Source organism: Idiotropiscis lumnitzeri, chromosome 20, assembly GCF_059441095.1.
Source record: "Idiotropiscis lumnitzeri isolate Australia: NSW breed Sydney's pygmy pipehorse chromosome 20, RoL_Ilum_1.0, whole genome shotgun sequence".
NCBI classification, from domain to species: domain Eukaryota; kingdom Metazoa; phylum Chordata; class Actinopteri; order Syngnathiformes; family Syngnathidae; genus Idiotropiscis; species Idiotropiscis lumnitzeri.
Window position 1 is genome coordinate 120,001 of NC_142410.1, and position 22,500 is coordinate 142,500.

The following is a 22,500-nucleotide window of genomic DNA, read 5'->3' on the forward strand; positions in this document are numbered from 1 at the left end:
CTCTCTCTCTCTACCCATATATATATATATATATATATATATATATATTTTTTTTTTTTTTAAGCATTTTTGAAGGTGCGCCGCTACTTTGCGGATTTTCAGTTTTCGCGGGTGGTCTCGGTCCCCATTAACCGCGATAACCGGGGTATTACTGTATATACATATATATATACATATATATATATAAATATACATATATATACACATATATATATACATATACATATATATACATATACATATATATATATACATATACATACATATACATATACATATATACATATAAATACATATACATATATAATATATATATACATATATATATATATATATACACAATAAATGCAAACAGTTAAGATACCGAATTATAATGTGAATGGATGAGTCATTCCGATCAAGAGGAGCAACATTTTGACTAAACTTAAAAGAGAAAGTAGAAGTGGCCTTTCTGCAGGAGTCACATTTGTTAAAAAGAAGAACATTCTAAACTAAGAAGGATGGGTTTCAACTTGCAGTTCTCATCATCATATCGGGCTGGCTGGCCTTTGGAGGGAGGTGGCAATATTTTATATTTCCAGTAAATTTCATTTTGAGCTCTATTTTGAGAAAATAGATACTAAGGGGGATATATTTTTTTGAGGGGTAACTTAAGCGGGACCCTGATAACATTAGTAAATATCTATGCTCCCCCTAACTCAGACTGGAGCTTTTATAGACAGATATTTGATTTAATAGCAAAATCTCAAGGCCAGATAATTTGTGCTGGGGATATCCATATCAGATTTGATTCTAAACTCGATTTGTCAAGTGGACAGGTTAACAATCTACTCAAGTGAATAAGAGGATTAAATCGACAATGGAGGAAGTTGGTTTGATAGACACTCCGGTTCCGGCGCCGCGCGAGTGGCTGCCTGTTTACAGCAGCGTGGCTCACTATTGAGCCTTTTTCGTGTGTTTTTTCCCTTTACCCTGTTTTATTTTTACCTCATCTCAGCAATGGACATACAACTTGCGGTGGTTTTACTGCTGTTGGGGGCTGTTTTTTGCGCGATCGTGTCTCGGAGCTACGGATCGATCGTATACTCAAGAGATCAGCTGTTAGCACTTCGTGCTAACCCCGCGTCGGCTCCCGGAGCGAGACCCGATATCCCCAGCGAGCTGAGGAGGAAGAGCGGGGATGTCGTGCGGGGGCTAAACGCCAGGCAAGGAGGAGACGATACAACCCCGTCCTCCCGTCCGTTATTATGGGGAATGTTAGATCCCTCCCCAATAAAATGGACGAGCTAACAGCGCTAACTCGGCACGAGAGGATTGTCCGGGAGGCTAGCTTGCTGGTGTTCACGGAGTCGTGGCTAACAGAGCTAACGCCGGACGCCGTCGTGGAATTGGACGGCTTCCAAATACTACGCGCAGACAGGACACTGGAGAGCGGTAAGAGGAAAGGGGGAGGGCTGGCTGTGTTTGTTAATGATAGATGGTGTAACCCTAGGCACATAACTGTTAAGGATCAACTTTGCAGTCGGGACATTGAGCTGATAGCTGTTAGCACGCGTCCGTCCTATTTACCGCGAGAGTTCAGTCATGTGATCGCGGTGGCGGCGTACGTCCCACCCTCTGCTAACAGTGAGACAGCCTGTGACGTACTGACTACAGCTGTGAGCAGGCTACAAACACAGCACCCAAATGCCCTGCTCCTTATCTCTGGTGACTTCAATCATGCTTCTCCTTCCTCCTCTCTGCCTTCATTCACACAATATGTAACCTGCCACACCAGAGACAATAAAATATTGGACCTTTTCTATGCCAACACCAAGGAGGCGTACACATCACTGCCCCTCCCCCCGCTGGGCAAAGCTGACCACAACTTGGTTGCTCTCCTGCCTGTGTAGAAACCTCTGGTCCGCAGGCAGCCAGCCAGCTGTGACACGCACAGTTCAGCGATGGTCCGGAGAAGCCGAGGAAGCCTTAAAGGACTGTTTCAACACAACTGTGTGGGAGGTATTCAGCGAAGCTCACGGTGAGGACATTAATGGTCTAACAGACACAATTACAGACTATATTAACTTCTGCATGGAGAACACCATTCCCACCAGGACTGTAAGATGTTTCTCCAACAACAAACCCTGGATCACACCGGACATTAAAGCTCTCCTGAAGGAGAAAAAGAGGGCTTTTGTGTCAGGCGACAAGGACGAGCTGAAAAGAGTGCAGCGTCAGCTGAGGAGGAGGATCCGAGAGGGGAAAAAGTCCTATAGGATGCGGATGGAGGAACAACTGCAGCGGAACAATGCCAGGGATGTCTGGAGGGGCCTGAAGACCATCTCAGGCCACGGACAACCAGGTAAGACCCAGAAGGGGGGGGGGGGCTTCAGTGGGCAAATGAGTTGAACCTATTTTTCAATAGGTTTGATCAAATGCCTGACCCCGCCCAGGCTCCCCTGCTTCAGCCCCCACCAACCCCTCCTGCCACTGCGAACGAGACCCTCTCTCCCCCTCTCTCTCTCCACAGGCTCCAGTTCCCAGCCTCATCAGACAACCACCACTTCCTCCTGCTCAGCCTTGTTCCTCACAGCATCTCAGGTGAAGAACCAGCTGAGGAAGATGAAGGCGAGGAAGGCAGCAGGCCCAGATGGGATTAGCTCCCAGCTCCTCAAATCCTGCGCAGACCAGCTGTGTGGAATCGTCCAGCACATGTTCAACCTGAGCCTGAAGCTGGGCAGAGTCCCCCAGCTGTGGAAAACATCCTGCCTGGTTCCGAAGGAGCTCAACAACTTCAGACCAGTGGCGCTGACGTCTCATCTGATGAAGACCCTGGAGAGACTGGTCCTCATCCATCTGCGCTCCAAATCAACGCTGGGAAATCCAAAGAGCTGGTGGTGGATTTCCGCAAGCGTCGGTACTCTCCACCTGCACCAGTGAATATCACGGGAACAGACGTGGAGAGGGTCTCAACTTACAAGTACCTGCGTGTTCATCTGAACAATAAACTGGACTGGAGCGACAACACAGACGCTCTCTATAGGAAGGGTCAGAGCAGACTCTTCCTACTCAGGAGGCTGAGGTCCTTTGGCGTTCGAGGAACACTCCTCAGGAACTTCTATGACTCTGTGGTTTCATCACTCATCTTCTATGGAGTGGTCTCCTGGGCAGGAGGCATCTCGGGCCGGGACAAAAAAAGACTGGACAAACTAGTGAGGAGGGCCAGCTCTGTCCTGGGCTGCTCCCTGGACTCTGTGGACTCAGTGGGGGGCAGGAGGATGACGGCAAAACTGTCATGAATGCTGGACAACCCAGCCCACCCACTCAATGACACTCTGAGAACACTCCACAGCTCCTTCAATGATAGACTGTTACACCCTCGCTGTGCCAAAGAGAGATTTCGCCGCTCCTTCCTGCCGACTGCTGTCAGACTTTTTAACAAAAACATTGGGTCAGGCCTACAAACGGGAGGGCATTAGTGCAATTGTGCAGTCCTAGGATGCAATATACACTACTACTGTACTTTCAGCCAATGGTGTACTTAAATATTGACCAATGATGTATTTTGTTTACCATTACAGTATTCTTATTACAGTACTTTTATCACTGCAGTATTTCTACCATTGCAGGATGTTCACTATTACAGTACTTCTATCACTGCAGTATTTCTACCATTGCAGGACGTTCACTATTACAGAACTTTTATCATTGCAGTATTTCCTATCATTGCAGTACTTTTACTATTACAGCACTTTTACCAATGCAGTACTTTTTACCATTAGAGTACTTTTATCATTGCAGTATTTTCTATCATTGCAGTACTTTTCTATCATTTCAGTACTCTTACCATTACAGTACTTTTATCATTGCAATATTTTTATGATTACAGTATTTTCAATCATTCAGTAGTTTTTATCATTACAGCGTTTCCCCCTCTGTATAATGGACAGGCATTAGGAGTGTTTCCTTACACTTAGATACGTTTATACTGTGTATATTTGCATGCTTTTTATGAATGTCTGCTGCTAATGTTATACATTAACGGCTACATTACGCCGCCGACTCTGTGTGATCTATATCTTTGCTGCTGTAACACCTCAAATTTCCCCATTGTGGGACTAATAAAGGACATCTTTATCTTTGTCTGGTGAGAGATACATCCAAGAAAGAGGCACTTCACCTTTTTTTTTAAATCCACATAGGACATATTCAAGAATTAATTACTTTTTAATTTGGACCTTTGGACCTTTTAAATATGGACCTTTCCGACCACAGCCCTCTCTATTTGGAAGATGAATCTTGAACATAATCGGAGAAATACGATATGGAGATTTAATTTAAATATATTGAACCTGATGAAAGAACAAATTAAAAAGGACATTTCTGAGTTTCTGGAACTGAATGATAATGGTGTGGTTTCATTCCCAAAACTGTGGGATACATGTAAATTAGTGCTGAGAGGCAAAATTTCGGATATTGCGCTTAGAAGAATAAACAAAAACAAAAATAATCGGACATACGAAAGGCAGAAGCGGAAATCTTAGAACGACGGCACAAGGACACTAATGAGGAGAGGATTAAAGGAATTCTCAAGATGAATAAAAATTAAATAAATGCAATATATAAAAGAGACATAAAAAAGAAGTTGATATTTACGAAACAGACGTACTCTGAAGGTGGAGGAAGGGCGAGTAAACTGCTGGCATTCAAGTTGAAGAAGCAGCATGCAGAGAATTCTTTGTACGAAATCAGAAACCCAATCACTAACGTGATGCACCATAATTTTGAGGGTATACAGAAAAGTTTTGAGATACATTTTAAGAAATGAAATTCACAACCTCAGACCAATGTAAAAAAAAAATGGAAGAATTCTTGGATGGTATTGCTCTTCTTAAACTGACAGCTGAACACAGCAATCGCCTTGTTGAGGAGATTAGGAAGGAAGAAATTCGAGCAGCCATTTCACATCAGAAGACAGGTAAAAGTCCCGAGCCAAACAGATTCACTTTGGAGTGGTATAGAGAGATGGGGGATTTATCAATCCCTATGTTACAGTCATCATTCAATTGTGCCATAATGAAGAACGTGGTACGTCCCGCATGGAGGGAAGCGGTGATTTCCCTTATCCCAAAAGAAGGGAAGGATAAATTGGAATGTCGCAATTATATCCCAATCAGTGTATTGTATCAGGATTACAAAATAGCCGGAAATTGTAAGTCTGGATCAAACTGGTTTTATGCGTCAGAGACAAAAAAAAGACAACATTAGACAAACTTTACACATAAGTCACATAAAGGATAGCGGGATTCCGGCAGTAATTTATAGGGTTGGATGTAGAAAAAGCTTTTGATTGCGTAAATTCATCCTTTTTATTCAGAGTACTAGGAAAATTTGGTTTTCATAAAATGTTTATCAAAACAATACAGGTCCTTTATGATAACCCGAGGGCAAGGATCAAGATAAATGGAGTGGTTTCAGACACCTTTTTATACAAACGTGGAACGAGGCGGGGTTGCCCAATTAGTCCCCTCTTATTCACTATTTTTATTGAGCCACTGAGTCAGTCGACTCTGCAGAATAGAGAAATTAAAGAAATACATTTGGGGGAGGAGAACAAAAAATGTCCTTGTTTGCTGATGATACATTGTCACAATTATCCAGCCCAGAATTTTCTTTGGTACAGCTATTTAAAATTTTGGACCAATATGGTACTTTCTCAGGGTATAAACTATATTGCTAAAACACAAATTCTTACCTTCATTTATAGCCCCTCAATAAATGTTAGATTGAGGTATAAGTTGAAATGGAAAGATGATTCCATCAGCTATTTGGGAGTCAATTTACCTAGGGATTTATCAAAATTATTCATACTCAATTTTGTCCCGCCGATCGACAGAATTAAAGATGATAAAAGATCTCAGTCTTTTCCTTATCTGAATTTTGGCTCACAGATTCAATTGATATAAATGATTGTTCTTCCATGGCTGCTATACCGTTTTCAATGCCTCCCTGTCCATATATCAGGATTATTATATTGCTGCTCGGCTGTAAACGTTAATATGTTGGCAAAACCCGAAATAGAGGGCCAGATGGAAAGAAATCAAAGAGGGCATAGTAGAGGAGCTCCCGTTTCAGGCAGTGATGGGGAAAAGAGATGGCTGATGGCTTGGATAATAGATCTGGGGAAATCCTTGGATCACTTTGCCATTGAAATTGTGGAACAAGTTATCAGCTAAAAATTACTTGACGGAAGTCATGAAAGTTTTGAGGTGGAGCGCGGTCGATATAGACTTAGTGCCTAAAAAGTTGGATGCAACGTTCAAGGGATGAGAAGCTAATGGGTTGACAGCATATTGTAATTTCTTGAAGCAGGGGGGGCGGCACGGTGGCCGACTAGTTAGCACGATGGCCTCACAGTGAGAAACAGCATCGGGCGCGGGTTCGATCCCGGCTCCGGCCATCCTGTGTGGAGTTTGCATGTTCTCCCCGTGCTTGCGTGGGTTTCCTCCGGGTACTCCGGTTTCCTCCCACATTTCAAAAACATGCATGGCAGGCCGATTTAACACTCTAAATTGCCCCTAGGTATGAGTGTGAGCGCGGATGGTTCTTCGTCTCTGTGTGCCCTGCAATTGGCTGGCAACCAGTTCAGGCTGTCCCCCGCCTACTGCCCGAAGATAGCTGGGATAGGCTCCAGCACCCCCGCGACCCTCGTGAGGAGAAGCGGTACAGAAGATGGATGGATGGATGGATGAAGCAGGGGGCTATGGATAGTTTTCAGAGTTTAAGGGGACAAAATGGATTGGAGAAGGAGGATTTTTATAGGTACCTACAAACCAGACACGTAAACCAATTTAGGAAGAAAAGCCACACAGGAACAACAGAATAACAGTTTGTTAAAAATCTTTACTGATGCTTATATCGCGGGCCCTACTCAAAAATCTATCTCAAAACTTTACTGGAGTCTGCAACAGATTAAAGGAGTCTCACAAAGTGTTAAAGTAAAATGGGAGAGAGAAGCTACTATAGTCCTGAGTGATGAAGATTGGATTATGCTAGTTTCAAAGGAAGACTTCTAACATTGCCCCATGGAGGGAGTTTTGCTGGAAAAATCGTATTAGATTTTTCATTACGCCGGCTCATTACAATGTTTGTTGGAGACAGTGTGGATGCACGGAGCCTAATGCAGTAAATCATTTTCATATATTTTGGTCATGCTCTGTAGTGTTCCCTTTTTGGCAGGAGATCCACCAAATTTTACAAAGAATATTTCCCCATACAGTGTTTTCGTTTCTTTGTTTCCAGGGGGATTGTCACCAGGGAGCGTTTCCCCAGAGGATAAATATCTTTTCCAGATTCTTAGTGCTGCAGACAGGAAGGCCATCACAAAGAGGTAGTTAAAACCAGAACGGCCTACGATAGATGGATGGATTGACAATTTATGACATTCAAAATGGAAAAGGGATACTTTTGCAATACGATTCCAACAATCAGTTTTTTTGAGAAAATGGGTAAAATAGACCAAGTATATTTCACAAGACCATTTGTTTAATGCTAACTTGAGGCTCTTTTTTTTTATTAAACTTGTAATAATTTGGTTTCATTCTTTAGAGATCCTTTTCCCCTTTACTCATTTATTTCTTCATTTACCTATCTTATTTTTTATTATTATTATTATCATAATCACTATTATTTAATTATTTTTATTTTTTTTCTTTATTATTATCGATGCTTGACAAAAGGTTTCTCCCCGGGGTTTTTGTTCCAGTGAGTTTTGAATTACTACAAAATGCTTTAGTAAGATGGTGGAAGAACAAAATATTCATCGCTGTTAAATTAAGTTACTGTGAGTTACAAATGAGTGGACATGATTGGAATGAACAGTGGTATGAATGATCATTGTGAAACACAAAATGTTGGCCGTGTGAACCATGAAAATGTGTAATAAAAAGAAAATTGAAAAAAAAAAAAAAGGAAAACTGTGTGTCCAATAAAAAATTACTCACTTTTCTTTTGGCCTTTATATTGCTGGGACTTTTTCTTCTGCTTGGGGAGTGACTGAGACATTTCTCTGGTACCTGAAAGAAGATCACGTAAACAATTGAATCACCATCTCATGAGGCCGCATCAAGCTTTGTTTTGTTGGGTTAAGTTGTTTTTGGAAGTGACTGTGTTGGCTGGTTGGCGACGAGTTCAGGGAGTAGAGCGCCTTTTGCCTGTAGTCAGCCACGACCATGTACAGGGTAAGTGGTGTGGATGATGACACACTTTGCATTGTCTCAGGTTCTGAGCATAGCTTCAGATGAGCTGGGCGGCCCTCAAATTTTGGTCTTTTCATTTGTACTCTTTCATATCTGCTCGGCTGTTTGATTTTCGCATCTTGGTTTTACATAGCTTTATGCAGTGCCACAATTACAATCCCAATTTTTGTTGTGTCAAGTCGTCAGTTCTTCAAGCCCACTCAAGTGTTACTATGTGTTATTCCCTTTATTTAAAAAATTACTTCTTAGTTCAATTACCATATTTTTCTGACTACACTCACACAATTTTATAATGTTTGTCTAGTCTGGCGACTTATACTCGGGTGTGACAAATATCGCTGGCGTCGGGCAAAAGATTTTTTGGGACAAATCTCTACTGTTGGTCAGTCCTCGTTTGTGGTTGTTTTTACAAACTCTTTACCATCAAAAGATGAAGACATGCAGAGCAAATTCAAATTTAGTTAATATTCAAGTTCAAATAATTTGTAATCAAAAGATTATGAAAAATTATTTGAAAATTGTTCATTTATGAATGCATTAGCAAAAGATGAGGTCATGATGAGCAATTACAAACTAATTAATTATCTAGCAGAGATGGCCGATTTTTCACTAACAAGCTCAGTTCATATATTTTTTAATCAGGAAACTCAATTTCGTGATTTTCTTGGTATCCATGAATTTTGGAGAAATTAGTTCATAAGTGACAACTTGAAAAACGCCTACTTTTAATGAGGAATATGACCACGACACCCTCTGCTCTCTCCGTGAGTCTCAAGTAACATCATTGTATTTTCATTGCTTATAACGTCCAGAAACGGTGATCAATTGGCACCAAAATTCATGTGGACATTCCAACCTATGACCACTTCAACATATCAAAAGGATTAATCTCTCTGTAGCTAATCTATATGAGAATGAGGAAATGTGGAAGTGGAAACGTTACACATCCTATACTTTGTCATAAAGCGCTCCGTATTAACTCATTTACTCCCTTAGACGTACAAAGACGTCTTTTAAAGCAATGGCGCCCTCTACCAAAGACGTATAAGTACGTTTCCTGTCTTTTTTACGTCATAGTGTACATAAGGGTCTGATGCAACCTCTGACTGAGAATCAGCCTTGTCCGCATTGTGAATCATGAAAAAATCACCCAGCAGGGGGCAGAGGTGCAAAAGATCCGCCTTGAATCTGCGCCAGAGGTACAAATGGGGGGCGGGATCCTGGGGTAGACTTATAAGTGTGGAGACCAGCGTGGGTAGCAGCAGCATCGGCAGCACTAGCAGCAGTCGCATTAGTCGCGTTAGCAATGAAATCCTCCAAGCAAATGACGATCGAGGAATGCGTTTTTGTAAAAAAAGCTTCCCAAAAGCATAAGGCGATGGAGACGCTTTGTTTGAGAGGATGACGCTTCGTCATCGTCACAACAAACAGGCGTCTAAAGAGGCTGCGCGTGCCTTCCGGCCTGCATCGCCTGCCTTCGGACAATAGCCAAAGTAGCCGAGAGTCCTCACCAGATCCCCCCGAACGAGGAGGTAAGCGCTCGCAAGTTACCATTGAACATGTGGTTTTACCCCTCATGCTTTTATTGTACATATCATGCATCTTGCGGGCAGAAAATGTCGCGTAAATGTGCAGTTAAGACGCGAGCTTGCTCGCTGACTTCCTCGTCCGGGCGCCTATTGCACAATTACACGCGAGCGTAAGTCCTCGCCGACGAGGAAGTAAACGCTCGCAAGTTACCATTGAACATGTGGTTTTAGCCCTCATGCTTTTATTGTACATATCATGCATCTTGCGGGCAGAAAATGTCGCGTAAATGTGCAGTTAGACGGGAGCTTGCTCGCTGACTTCCTCGTCCGGGCGCCTATTGCACAATTACATGCGAGCGTAAGTCCTCGCCGACGAGGAAGTAAACGCTCGCAAGTTACCATTGAACATGTGGTTTTACCCCTCATGCATTTATTGTACATATCATGCATCTTGCGGGCAGAAAATGTCACGTAAATGTGCAGTTACACGCGAGCTTGCTCGCTGACTTCCTCGTCCGGGCGCCTATTGCACAATTACACGCGAGCGTAAGTCCTCGCCGACGAGGAAGTAAACGCTCGCAATTTACCATTGAACATGTGGTTTTACCCCTCATGCATTTATTGTACATATCATGCATCTTGCGGGCAGAAAATGTCGCGTAAATGTGCAGTTTCACGCGAGCGTAACTCCTCCCCGACGAGGAAACAATAATACTGAATGGTGTGGTAATCATACATACTTTCTAAAATTCACAGATTGTGCATCCCGCGGCAAGAAAGTTCCTCCTCGTCTTGTTGGTGTAAAGAAAGGTAAATTATAATATGAAACTTCACACGCCAGCAATAAAATGCAGCAATAAAATGCAGCAATAAATATATATTTCCAATTGTTTATATTTCTGTAATTTACAGGTCGTGCATCAGGAAGCAGTGGTTCCGGATGGCGTCACACTGGATGGCAACCGAGGAAAATTGACTTTACAGCAACCCCTGGACCACTGAATGCCGCTGCCCATTTGGAGTCTGAGGAGCCAGCTGATTTCCTGCAGCTGTTTCTCACGGATGAGCTTCTGCAGCACATCGCGGATGCCACCAATCACTTCCCAGACAATTATTTTCACACAAACCCCAGTGGACAAACACAAGCTCGCCTATTTGCCACGGACCAGCAAAGCCAGACCACAACGAAAGTGTCGGGTCTGTTTGCGCAAAGGCAAACGGAGTGAAACAAGAATGTGGTGTGAACTATGTTGTGTGCCCTTGCATCAAGGCAACTGTTTTATTTTATATCACACAAAAAAAATGTATGACACTGATGTATTTCATTTTTGTACATAGTTCAACAGTTCAGTCGTTTTGTGTTATGTGCAAATAAATTTATTTTGTTATCAAAAACATATTTTTTGTGCTTTTTTTTGTTATTTTATAGAAGGCATGCATTATTTAGATGTTTGAGGTGTCATAAAAGCCATAAATAATAGTGTCAAAGTTCAAATCATGGTCAAAATGCATCAGTTTACAAAAAGCTCATTTTCTCCGTTTTTTCCCCAGGGATTGGAGTTTTCATGAAATTTAGCTATTTTCAAATGCTGATTGCTCAAGAATGGGAAAAGATAGAAACAAACTTTTTTTTCTGTTGATAGAAGAGAGTCTCATCTTTCTTTTGGTGTGCTCCATGTCTATATAGCATTAGAATACAATATTCTGTGGGCCTTGCGATATTAGTCAAAACCCAGGAAACCGCTGGGTTGCTCCAGTGAAAATGGCTGGTATTTAATGAGTTAAAGGGCGCAGACGCAGTTAACATACATAGGGCGCACCGTATTATTGAGCGCAGGCATGTCAAAACGATCGATTCCCCACAACGGAGAAGCCATAGCGAAGCCCGCAGTAGCGCAAACTCAAGCGGTTCCTGCTCCATACAATAGAAGAACTTTGACCGCTCCACCATGATCGGATCCAAAACGCCAAATTGTAAATGACTTATTTGGCATGAGTTTTACTGAAATTGCGAAAGATTTAAAATTCATTCATTTACATTTACGTCAGTAGATCATGGCATCCAAACGAAGAAGAACGGTAATGACTATGGAAGAGAGAGTGAAATGCATCCGATTAAGCGAAGCGGGATTCAAAGTAAAAAAACAAGGAATCGATTCTGGCTCAGTACGATTCTGGAAGTTTAACTGCTCATCGGAAATTGCTTGCGGCTTGTAGGACAAAGTACAGCGGAGTAATGTTGTCGTGCTAAAAACCTCCCGCTAACTGGACCGCTAATTAGAGAGAGAAGGCTAGATTAAGTGCTATCTATGTGCATAGAGGACTTGGAAGTGCCACGCGGCTGGCTTCAAAAGTTGCACAATGTCAGATGAGCAATGTCGTCTTGTGTGGTGTGGTGAGGGAGGGGAGGTAAAGTTAGAGAGTGAGTGAGTGGAAGAAAAAGCTTTAAAAAAAAAAAAAGCTGTATTTTGTTCATATACTTGCACGTTCATACAGGATATTTACCGTGGTCATTTCCCATATAAGGAAATTCTGTTATATGGAAAGCTTTAACAATGCAAATATGATTCCGTAGTAGAGAAAATTTACTGTATTTCCGGGGCTGCTTTTTGGAAAATTTCCAGGGAGTGCTAGCGACCCATTTTTTTTTTTTTTTAAAATGCAGAATTAATATTGATGATTTTGCCAGGCCTGATGTGTGTGCAGTTTTATGAGTCTTTTTGCTCATTTAGCCTGTCAAAATCAGTGCTGTTTTACGAGTGAACTGTGTGTTGGCACGTCCAAATATTTTCGCGCAAAATCGCAAATTTTGTATTTCAACATCATGAAGGCCCAAATGCTCTTCCGAGCAAATATGAGGTAGATCTTGTGAGAAGAAGAACATCAAAGAATGAAATATGTACTTCCGTTAGCCAGTAGGAGGCGCTACCACTATGATGAAAAATAAATTCTAGATGTCTTCAGGCCTGTACTATTATTAAATGTGAGAAAACTTTACAAGAAATTATTGTGTGGTTAAATTTACAGCAGCTTTTGTTGTCAAGGGGACAAACTTTGACGTGAATTAAAAATGGCCAACTTACTGTCTGACTTCCTGTGTAATGCAGCACATGCCACGAAGAATTTTTTCGTAGGTTGTGGCCCTTTACATCATCAAATTTTAGAAGAGCAAGGAGAAGCTGCTTTTTTTCAAGAGGGCACAAATAAGCATTTTTTTAAAAATTGCACAGAAATTAATAAAATATTGATGATTTTGCCAGGCCTGATGTGTATATGCAAAGTTTCATGAGTTATCGTTAATATTTCAAACGTCAAAATCAGCGTTGTTTTATTGGAAAACTGCGTTTTGCGAAAAATTTAAAATTTTATATTTTGGCGATAAGGCCTAAACGCTCTTCTGAGGTAGACCTTGTAAACCTGATCAGAGAAATACATCAAAGAAAATAAGTTTTTGCTTTAACCAGTAGATGGTACTATTACTACGATGAAAAATAAATTCATAGATGTCTGCAGGGCTGGACTATGATCACATATGAACTATTTCAAAAAGATAGGAAGATCCTATCAGGATCATCTGTGTCGTGTCATAGCAAATTTCATTGCCACGGAGGACTTCGGGTGGAGAGGGTGAATGGAGTAGACGCACGCATCGTGTGCTCCCACACTGACTTGAGAAACCCTAACTCTTTGTGAACCACTCTTTTTTTCCAATATCTTGAATAATTTTGGTTATATTTATGGGTATTCCCCATGGCATCTGGTACCAGACTGGCGAAAGAAAAAGACGTTGAAAAGGACGAGCCGTTCACCACAGCTCATCAAGTTAGCTCTCATGGCCTGCTGGAGGAACATCGCAAATCCATAGCTTCGGCAATGTGCGCGGAGTTCAAGTCGGTCTTTGCTTCTAAGGAAACTAAACTCGACTCTTTGCCGGCCGTAGTCACGGGCTACGGCGAACGGATTATAAACTTGGAGTCCGGCCTCAACTTGACTGACAATCGCATTCAAAGTTTGGATGCTACGGTCTCCATGCTAACAGAGGCCCGCGCTAGCCTTAAATCGAGGAGCTCCGACATGGAGGGGCGAAGTCGACGTAACAACATCAGAATTATTGGCCTGCCGCAGTCGGTGGAGGGCCCCTGAGCAACAACCTTTTTTTCTGAGGCTCTCGTGGAGATGTTTGGAGACGAACTGCTGCCTAATGTTTGTGTCTGTTTACTGCATTTACTGTTTGCTGCTGCTAAGGGTTACGGGATGGGTTAGGGCAGACGTGGGCAAACTACAGCCGGAGGCTACGTTTTAATCCGCCTCGACGAACTTGAAAAAAATTAAATGAGTAAACCTTGTTAATGTTTTATTTTCTAAATATCGTGGTTATTCAAAGACACATTTTGTTATAAATCTTTTGTTTACTTTCATTTAAAATTAAACTTTTTTTCTTCAATGAGGTGTGGTTACAAAACACTCCATCCATCTGCTCCTGGCCCTTCTGTCAAATTTTAGAATCCATTGTGGCCTGCCAATCAAAAAGTTTGCCCACCCCGGGGTTAGGCGATTGTTTTGCTACTCGGGGTTGCTGTCGCTGTTAAGATTACTGTTATTGTTCAAGATTATTTCCTTTTGCTTTTTGTGGACTGTCCATATTATGTGACTGTGCTGAGGAGTCACAGTGGACCTTATTGTTTTCTTTTTCTTTTTTTTCTGGGATGGGGCTTTTATTTGGAAAGAGGGGTTTGATCTCTGACTGTTTGCCTGTGGGAGAAGTAAAGGGAAAGTTGTTAAGGATGTTTAGAAACTGGAAGCTACTTAGGGATAGGTGTGTGCGTGCGTGCGTGTTCTCAAGAGGTACACTGTGGGAGGCATGCAAAGCATACTTGAGGGGACAAGCTATTTAGTTTGCTGCTCAGAGGAAGAAGGTCGAGATGGGCAGGTTATCTTGGCTTTTGGACCAGTTTCTCTAGTTTGATGCTGTTCACAATGAACGCCTCAAGCTTCAGGCTGTATATGATCTTTTGACAACAGATAAAGTGGAAGCGAAGATGCTGAGGACTAAATGCCACTACTTTGAGACGGGGGACAAGGCCAATAGATTTCTTGCTCATCAGGCTAGATCCGCAACCCTCTCTCAGCTGATACCAAGGATTAGGTCAACAACTGGAGCAGTGATTTCGGACCCTACATTGATCAACGATTCCTTTGTGGATTTCTACTCAAACCTATATACATCAGAATGCTTGCCTGGAGATGGGGAGGGTTGTAACCGTCTCGAAAACCTTGCTAACCCAACAGTTGATATAGATATGGCCGAAAAGATGGGTGCCCCAATCATGTGGTCGGAGGTACGTGAAGCGATTGGACAACTGCAGTCTGGTAAATCACCTGGCCCCGATGGCTATGGAGTAGAGTTTTATAAATTGTACGCAGATCTGTGGGGGCCGTACTTGGTTAACGTCTCCGGTTCCGGCGCCGCGCAAGTGGTTGCCTGTTTACAGCAGCGTGGCTCACTATTGAGCCTTTTTCGTGTGTTTTTTCCCTTTACCCTGTTTTATTTTATTTTTACCTCATCTCAGCAATGAACGTGTTTTTTCCCTTTACCCTGTTTTATTTTATTTTTACCTCATCTCAGCAATGAACATACAACTTGCGGTGGTTTTACTGCTGTTGGGGGCTGTTTTTTGCGCGATCGTGTCCGGAGACGAAACTCGGAGCTACGGATCGATCGTGTACTCAAGAGATCAGCTGTTAGCACTCCGTGCTAACCCCGCGTCGGCTCCCGGAGCGAGACCCGATATCCCCCGCGAGCTGAGGAGGAAGATGTCGGGGATGTCGTGCGGGGGCTAAACGCCAGGCAAGGAGGACCACCCTCTGCTAACAGTGAGACAGCCTGTGACGTACTTACTGCTGTGAGCAGGCTACAAACACAGCACCCAAATGCCCTGCTCCTTATCTCTGGTGACTTCAATCATGCTTCACCTTCCTCCTCTCTGCCTTCATTCACACAATATTTAACCTGCCACACCAGAGACAATAAAATATTGGACCTTTTCTATGCCAAGACCAAGGAGGCATACACGTCACTGCCCCTCCCCTCGCTGGGCAAAGCTGACCACAACTTGGTTGCTCTCCTGCCTGTGTAGAAACCTCTGGTCCGCAGGCAGCCAGCTGTGACACGCACAGTTCAGCGATGGTCCGGAGAAGCCAAGGAGGCCTTAAAGGACTGTTTCAACACAACTGTGTGGGAGGTATTCAGCGAAGCTCACGGTGAGGACATTAATGGTCTAACAGACACAATTACAGATTATATTAACTTCTGCATGGAGAACACCATTCCCACCAGGACTGTAAGATGTTTCTCCAACAACAAACCCTGGATCACACCGGACATTAAAGCTCTCCTGAAGGAGAAAAAGAGGGCTTTTGTGTCAGGCGACAAGGACGAGCTGAAGAGAGTGCAGCGTCAGCTGAGAAGGAGGATCCGAGAGGGGAAGAAGTCCTACAGGATGCGGATGGAGGAACAACTGCAGCGGAACAATGCCAGGGATGTCTGGAGGGGCCTGAAGACCATCTCAGGCCACGGACAACCAGGTAAGACCCAGAAAGGGAGGGGGGGCTTCAGTGGGCAAATGAGTTGAACCTATTTTTCAATAGGTTTGATCAAATGCCTGACCCCGCTCAGGCTCCCCTGCTGCAGCCCCCACCAACCCCTCCTGCCACTGCGAACAAGACCCTCTCTCCCCCTCTCTCTCTCCACAGGTTCCAGTTCCCAGCCTCATCAGACAACCACCACTTCCTCCTGCTCAGCCTTGTTCCTCACAACATCTCAGGTGAAGAACCAGCTGAGGAAGATGAAGGCGAGGAATGCAGCAGGCCCAGATGGGATTATCTCCCAGCTCCTCAAATCCTGCGCAGACCAGCTGTGTGGAATCGTCCAGCACATGTTCAACCTGAGCCTGAAGCTGGGCAGAGTCCCCCAGCTGTGGAAAACATCCTGCCTGGTTCCGGTTCCAAAGACACTCCATCCGAAGGAGCTCAACAACTTCAGACCAGTGGCTCTGACGTCTCAGCTGATTAAGACCCTGGAGAGACTGGTCCTCGTCCATTTGCGCCCCCTGGACAGCTCCTCAATGGACCCACTCCAGTTCGCATACCAGCCTGGCATCAGTGTGGATGGTACCATCATCTACCTGCTCCACACTTCACTCTCCCCCCTGGAGAAGGCGGGGGGGCAAGGTGAGGATCATGTTCTTTGATTTTTCAAGTGCTTTCAACACCATCCAGCCCGCCTTATTGGGAGACAAGCTGGAGCAGGCGGGAGTGGCCCACCACCTCATCACATGGATCCACGATTACCTCACAAACCAGCCACAATACGCGAGGACACAGGACTGTGTGTCTGACGTGCTCCTCTGCAGCACGGGAGCGCCGCAGGGAACTGTTCTGGCTCCCTTCCTGTTCACCCTCTACACCTCGGACTACAAATACAATTCCACAACCTGTCACCTGCAGAAGTTCTCTGAAGACTCTGCGATTGTCGGCCTCATCACTGACGGTGACGATCGGGAGTACAGAGGGGTTACGCAGGGGTTCGTGGACTGGTGTCAGCAGACCCGCCTCCAAATCAACGCTGGGAAATCCAAAGAGCTGGTGGTGGATTTCCGCAAGCGTCGGCACTCTCCACCTGCACCAGTGAATATCCAGGGAACAGACGTTGAGAGGGTCTCAACTTACAAGTACCTGCGTGTTCATCTCAACAATAAACTGGACTGGAGCGACAACACAGACGCTCTCTATAGGAAGGGTCAGAGCAGACTCTTCCTACTCAGGAGGCTGAGGTCCTTTGGCGTTCAGGGAACACTCCTCAGGAACTTCTATGACTCTGTGGTTTCATCAGTTATCTTCTATGGAGTGGTCTCCTGGGCAGGAGGCATCTCGGGCCAGGACAAAAAGAGACTGGACAAACTAGTGAGGAGGGCCAGCTCTGTCCTGGGCTGCTCCCTGGACTCTGTAGACTCAGTGGGGGGCAGGAGGATGACGGCAAAACTGTCATCAATGCTGGACAACCCAGCCCACCCACTCAATGACACTCTGAGAACACTCCACAGCTCCTTCAGTGATAGACTGTTACACACTCGCTGTACCAAAGAGAGATTTCGCCGCTCCTTCCTGCCGACTGCTGTCAGACTTTTTAACAAGAACATTGGGTCAGGCCTACAAACGGGAGGGCATTAGTGCAATTGTGCAGTCCTAGGATGCAATATACACTACTACTGTACTTTCAGCCAATGGTGTACTTAAATATTGACCAATGATGTATTTTGTTTACCATTACAGTATTCTTATAACAGGACGTTCACTATTACAGAACTTTTATCATGGCAGTATTTCCTATCATTGCGGTACTTTTACTATTACAGCACTTTTACCAATGCAGTATATTTTATCATTGCAGTACTTTTTACCATTACAGTACTTTTATCATTGCAGTATTTTCTATCATTGCAGTACTTTTCTATAATTTCAGTACTCTTACCTTTACAGCACTTTTAGCATTGCAATATTTTTATCATTGCAGTATTTTCATTCTGTAGTTTTTATCATTACAGCGTTTCCCCCTCTGTATAATGGACAGGCATTAGGAGTGTTTCCTTACACTAGATACGTTTATACTGTGTATATTTGCATGCTTTTTATGAATGTCTGCTGCTAATGTTATACATTAACGGCTACATTACGCCTCCGACTCTGTGTGATCTATATCTTTGCTGCTGTAACACCTCAAATTTCCCCATTGTGGGACTAATAAAGGACATCTTTATCTTAAATGTATCTACAATGAGGCGTTCTCCATTGGCAAGATTCCTCCGATTCTTTCTGAGGCTGACATTTGCCTTTTGCTTAAAAAAGATAAGGACCCTCAGGAATGTGGTAGCTACAGACCCATCAGTCATCTGAATTTTGACCAGAAGATTTTGGCCAAAATTCTGGCCACAAGATTACAGCAGTCGCTGCCTGGTCTGATTCCTCACGACCAGACTGGGTTCATGGCTGGCAGAAATTTGTCATCCGTCATCTGTCTTTTCAACATTAGTGGCTCCCCTGGTGTTGAGGTGTCGGAGGTGGTGATTTCCTTGGATGCGGAGAAGGCATTTGATAGCGTCGAGTGGAAATACTTATTCTATGTTTTGAGTAAATTTGGCCTCAGTTCTGCCCTCATTGAATGGATTAGACTGATTTATAACTGTCCGACGGCACACATTATTACAACTGGTGTGAGGTAAGCCTCCTTTGCCCTCCATCGAGATACCAGACAGGGTTGTCCCCTTTGCCCCCTTCTTTTTGCTTTGGCAGTGGAACCATTGCCTGTTTGGCTTCAAACTGAAGAAGGGGTCGAGGGCATAAGATATGGCATTACCCATAAGCTATCCTTCTATGACGATGATCTGTTGCCTTTATTTATCGAACCCTTCTTCGTCTATCTCCACTGTAATCGAAATCATAAATCAAATTGGCAAATATTCAGGGTGTAAATTTAACTTTGGTAAACGTGAACTTTTCCCGATTACCCGCCTAGCCATTACGTTTTTGTCACACTCCTTCCCTTTTAAGACGATGTCGCAAGGGTTCCGATACCTAGGTGTTTGGAACCCCGAATTCTGACCAACCTATTCAATATGAATAGTAGTGTAAGTGTAAATAGGATGTGGCCCGATGGTCTGCTCTTCTGCTATCACTGGCGGGTGGGGTTAATTTAGTGAAAATGGTGATGCTTCCCAAGTTTCTTTACCTGTTCCAACACATTCCGGTGTTTATCAGAAAATGATTTTTTTGCCAGCTGGATCGCTTGATTTCTTCATTCTTGTGGCTGACCAAGCCCCCCCGCATCAAAAAGACTGTTCTACAATTACCTAAATCAAGGTGGCCTTGCGCTGCCTCGCTTTATTAGGTATTACTGGGCATGCAATATTGGGAAACTTGTCCATTGGTTGGATGGAGATTCTACAACATGCCCCTCTTGGGCCCAAATTGAGGCGAGGTCCTCTGAGCTTTCGCTTCATTCTCTTTTTACGACCCGGTTGCCTCTGAAGGTACACAATTTCTCTCATAACTGTGTTGTCCAGAATTCTGTAAAAATAAAGACTCAGTTCCATAAAACTTACGGCTTAGTTGAGCCAACAATTCTCGCTCCCATTTCGAAGAATCATCTTTTCACACCGTCAAATTTTTACCCTTCGTTTGCAAGATGGCAAGACAAGGTTTTGGCACGAGTTCGGGCCCTCTTCGTCAATAACCAATTTGCAGACTTAAGTGAACTTGCGGATCGATTTGAGGTGCTTCAGACACATTTTTTTTCGTTTTTTGCAGGTTAGGCACTTTGTTCGGGCTACTTATTCTAATTTTCCGGGCTGGCCACCCCGACTCCTTGGTTGATTTGGTGCTCAGCCTAGACCCTACTCAGAAGCGTTCTATATCGACCATTTACAATTGCTTGGGTTCACATGACACTCAATTGCTTGATTCTGTGAAGGGGAGGTGGGAAGAGGAATTGGAATAAGGATACTTGAGGACCAATGGGAACATATCCGGAAGCTTGTTCATTCCTCTTCCATTAGTGCTAGGCATGGTTTGCTTCAATGTCAAGTGCTTTTTAGAATACACTATACTAATTCAAGACTGGCTAAGATATACGGGAATGTAGATTACAGCTGTAATAGGTGTAAACAGTCACCGGCTAATCAGACCCACATGTTTTGGTCATGTCCTAGTCTTGCCAATTTTTGCCATCAGAATTTTTGATACGCTGTTAGTGGTACTCAACGTCCAACTTGACTTTGATCCATACATGGCCCTCTTTGGTTGCCCTCCACTTTCGTCGCTAGGTCTACCGGCGGTTAAACGCCGTGTATTGGCCTTCACAACTTTACTGGGGAGACGCCTGATTGAGTTTAAATGGAAGCATGCTCTCCCCGACACACAATAGCTTATTTTATTATTATTTTTCTTTTTATTTTATTTATTCATTTGTTTATTTTCATTTATTTATTCTATGTATATTGTTGGGTAGATAAGTGTGTATTGACTTTTTTGCCATCATCGTTCCGTGGGCTGTAGTAAACTGTATATTTCTAAACATCTAATAGCATCTCTTTTAATACAATGGTCATTATTGTTTTATTATTATTGTGATTTTGTTATTATTCATTGTCCACCTATCTTTTGACATATGAATATCCTTTATTTGTGTGTGTGGGTGTGAATAGATGTTGCTAACAGTTTGTTAGAGTTTGAGAGCAGGCCGTTTATGCTTGCTTGTTGTTCTTTGTTTTCTTCTTTCTTTTTTATAATGCTGACACTATTCTATCGGGAAAAGACACACTTTGATTGTACTATGTTATGGCTTTGTGACTTTTGGAAATGATTAAAAAACAATTCGTATAAAAAAAAATAATAATTGCCACGGTGACTAATGAGATTTTGCGGCACCGTAATAATGGCAGCACTTTACACGGTGGACCACAGTATACTTCTAGCTAATTTACAGCATCAGGTGGGCATTAGTGGTAGCACTCTAGATTGGTTTAGATCCTATTTGACTGGCAGGAACTTTTGCGTTTGCCGAGACTGCCCCGCCCTGACCCTGTGTCATATGGTGTTCGACAGGGTTCTGTTTTGGAACCCTTGCTGTTTTCATTGTACTTGCGGCGCCTACGCTCCATTCTACGAAAAGACGGCATTTCCTTCCATTGCTATGCGGATACCAGTCAGATCTATGTCCTGCAGAGCAAAAAAGACATACACTTCTTAAGACCACTTTTGTCCTGCCTAGAGAAAATCTAAGGCTGGATGTCACTTCAATACTTGAAATTCAACGAAAAGATGGCAGAAATTGTGGCGTTCAGTCCATATACCCTATTCAGTACTAAATTCCATTGCACTCTCTTGTTTATTTATCTAATTTATATATTTGTCTGTATTATTGTTGTATTGCACTGGAGAGGGGAGCCCTCTAATCTCGTTGCACACTTGAGTACAATGACAATAAAGGGATTTCTAATTCTAATTCTAAAAGTGGCCCTCACACTTTCAACCCTGTTGACTTATCTAAAGGCAATGCCTCAAACTTCGGTTTTAATTTGGACAGTGATATTAAATGATCTAGGCAAATCAGTGCTAGCAGCCATAGCAAGCCCGTCAGCAGTTCGCGACGGCGACAGTGATCCCGCCACAGCGAGCCTGCCTGCAGACAGCGATGGCGACAGCGAGCCGCCAACTGCTACGCCGCCCGCGTACCCGCCACAGGGAGCATGCCTGAGTCAGCGACGGTGACAGCTCGCCGCTCGCAAGCTAGCAACAGAGAGGCCTGCCTGCCGTCGGTGACGGCGAAGGCGAGCCGCCTGCGATCCCGCCATCGAGAGCACGCCGGCAATCAGCGACAGTGACCCGCCAGCGATCCCGCCGATTCTGCCTACCGAGTCTGCCAGCTGAGCCAGCTTGCCGAGCCTGCCCTGCCGGGACTGCCTGCCCGCTGTACAAGCTCGCTGAGTTTGCCCGCCGAGGCGTCGTCACCACTGGCGATCCGTACCACACCACCACCGACAGCGACAAATCCACCGACAAGCTCTAAGATAGAAATGAGGCTGATCAACATGCCACCCAAGCACAAGCAGGACGCAAAGCCAGACTAGGAATACATCTCACTCACACAAGTAAACGAACTACTGCAACAGCAAAAA

At 43.7% G+C, this 22,500-nt stretch overlaps 1 protein-coding gene and 1 long non-coding RNA gene across 8 annotated transcripts in view; one reads left to right on the plus strand and one right to left on the minus strand.

Moving 5' to 3' along the window:
* Positions 1-22,500, minus strand: part of mbtd1 (mbt domain containing 1) — a 138,244-nt gene that overhangs the window by 17,851 nt on the left and 97,893 nt on the right. For 3 of the 7 annotated variants that reach the window (XM_088283640.1, XM_088283639.1, XM_088283644.1), the window contains exon 15: positions 7,986-8,057. The exons of 1 other annotated variant lie outside the window; for it this stretch is intronic. In XM_088283640.1, the coding sequence (XP_088139766.1) occupies positions 7,986-8,057 (72 nt within the window). Of the gene's footprint in view, positions 1-6,978; positions 7,393-7,985; positions 8,058-22,236; positions 22,388-22,500 lie in introns of those variants that run through there. 3 more of the 7 variants (XR_015839975.1, XM_088283643.1, XM_088283642.1) reach the window with 2 other exon arrangements.
* On the plus strand, positions 9,622-11,072 carry LOC148317012 (uncharacterized). The gene is made up of 3 exons (XR_015839976.1): positions 9,622-9,772; positions 10,526-10,579; positions 10,682-11,072. It is a non-coding gene; the product is annotated as an uncharacterized LOC148317012 (long non-coding RNA).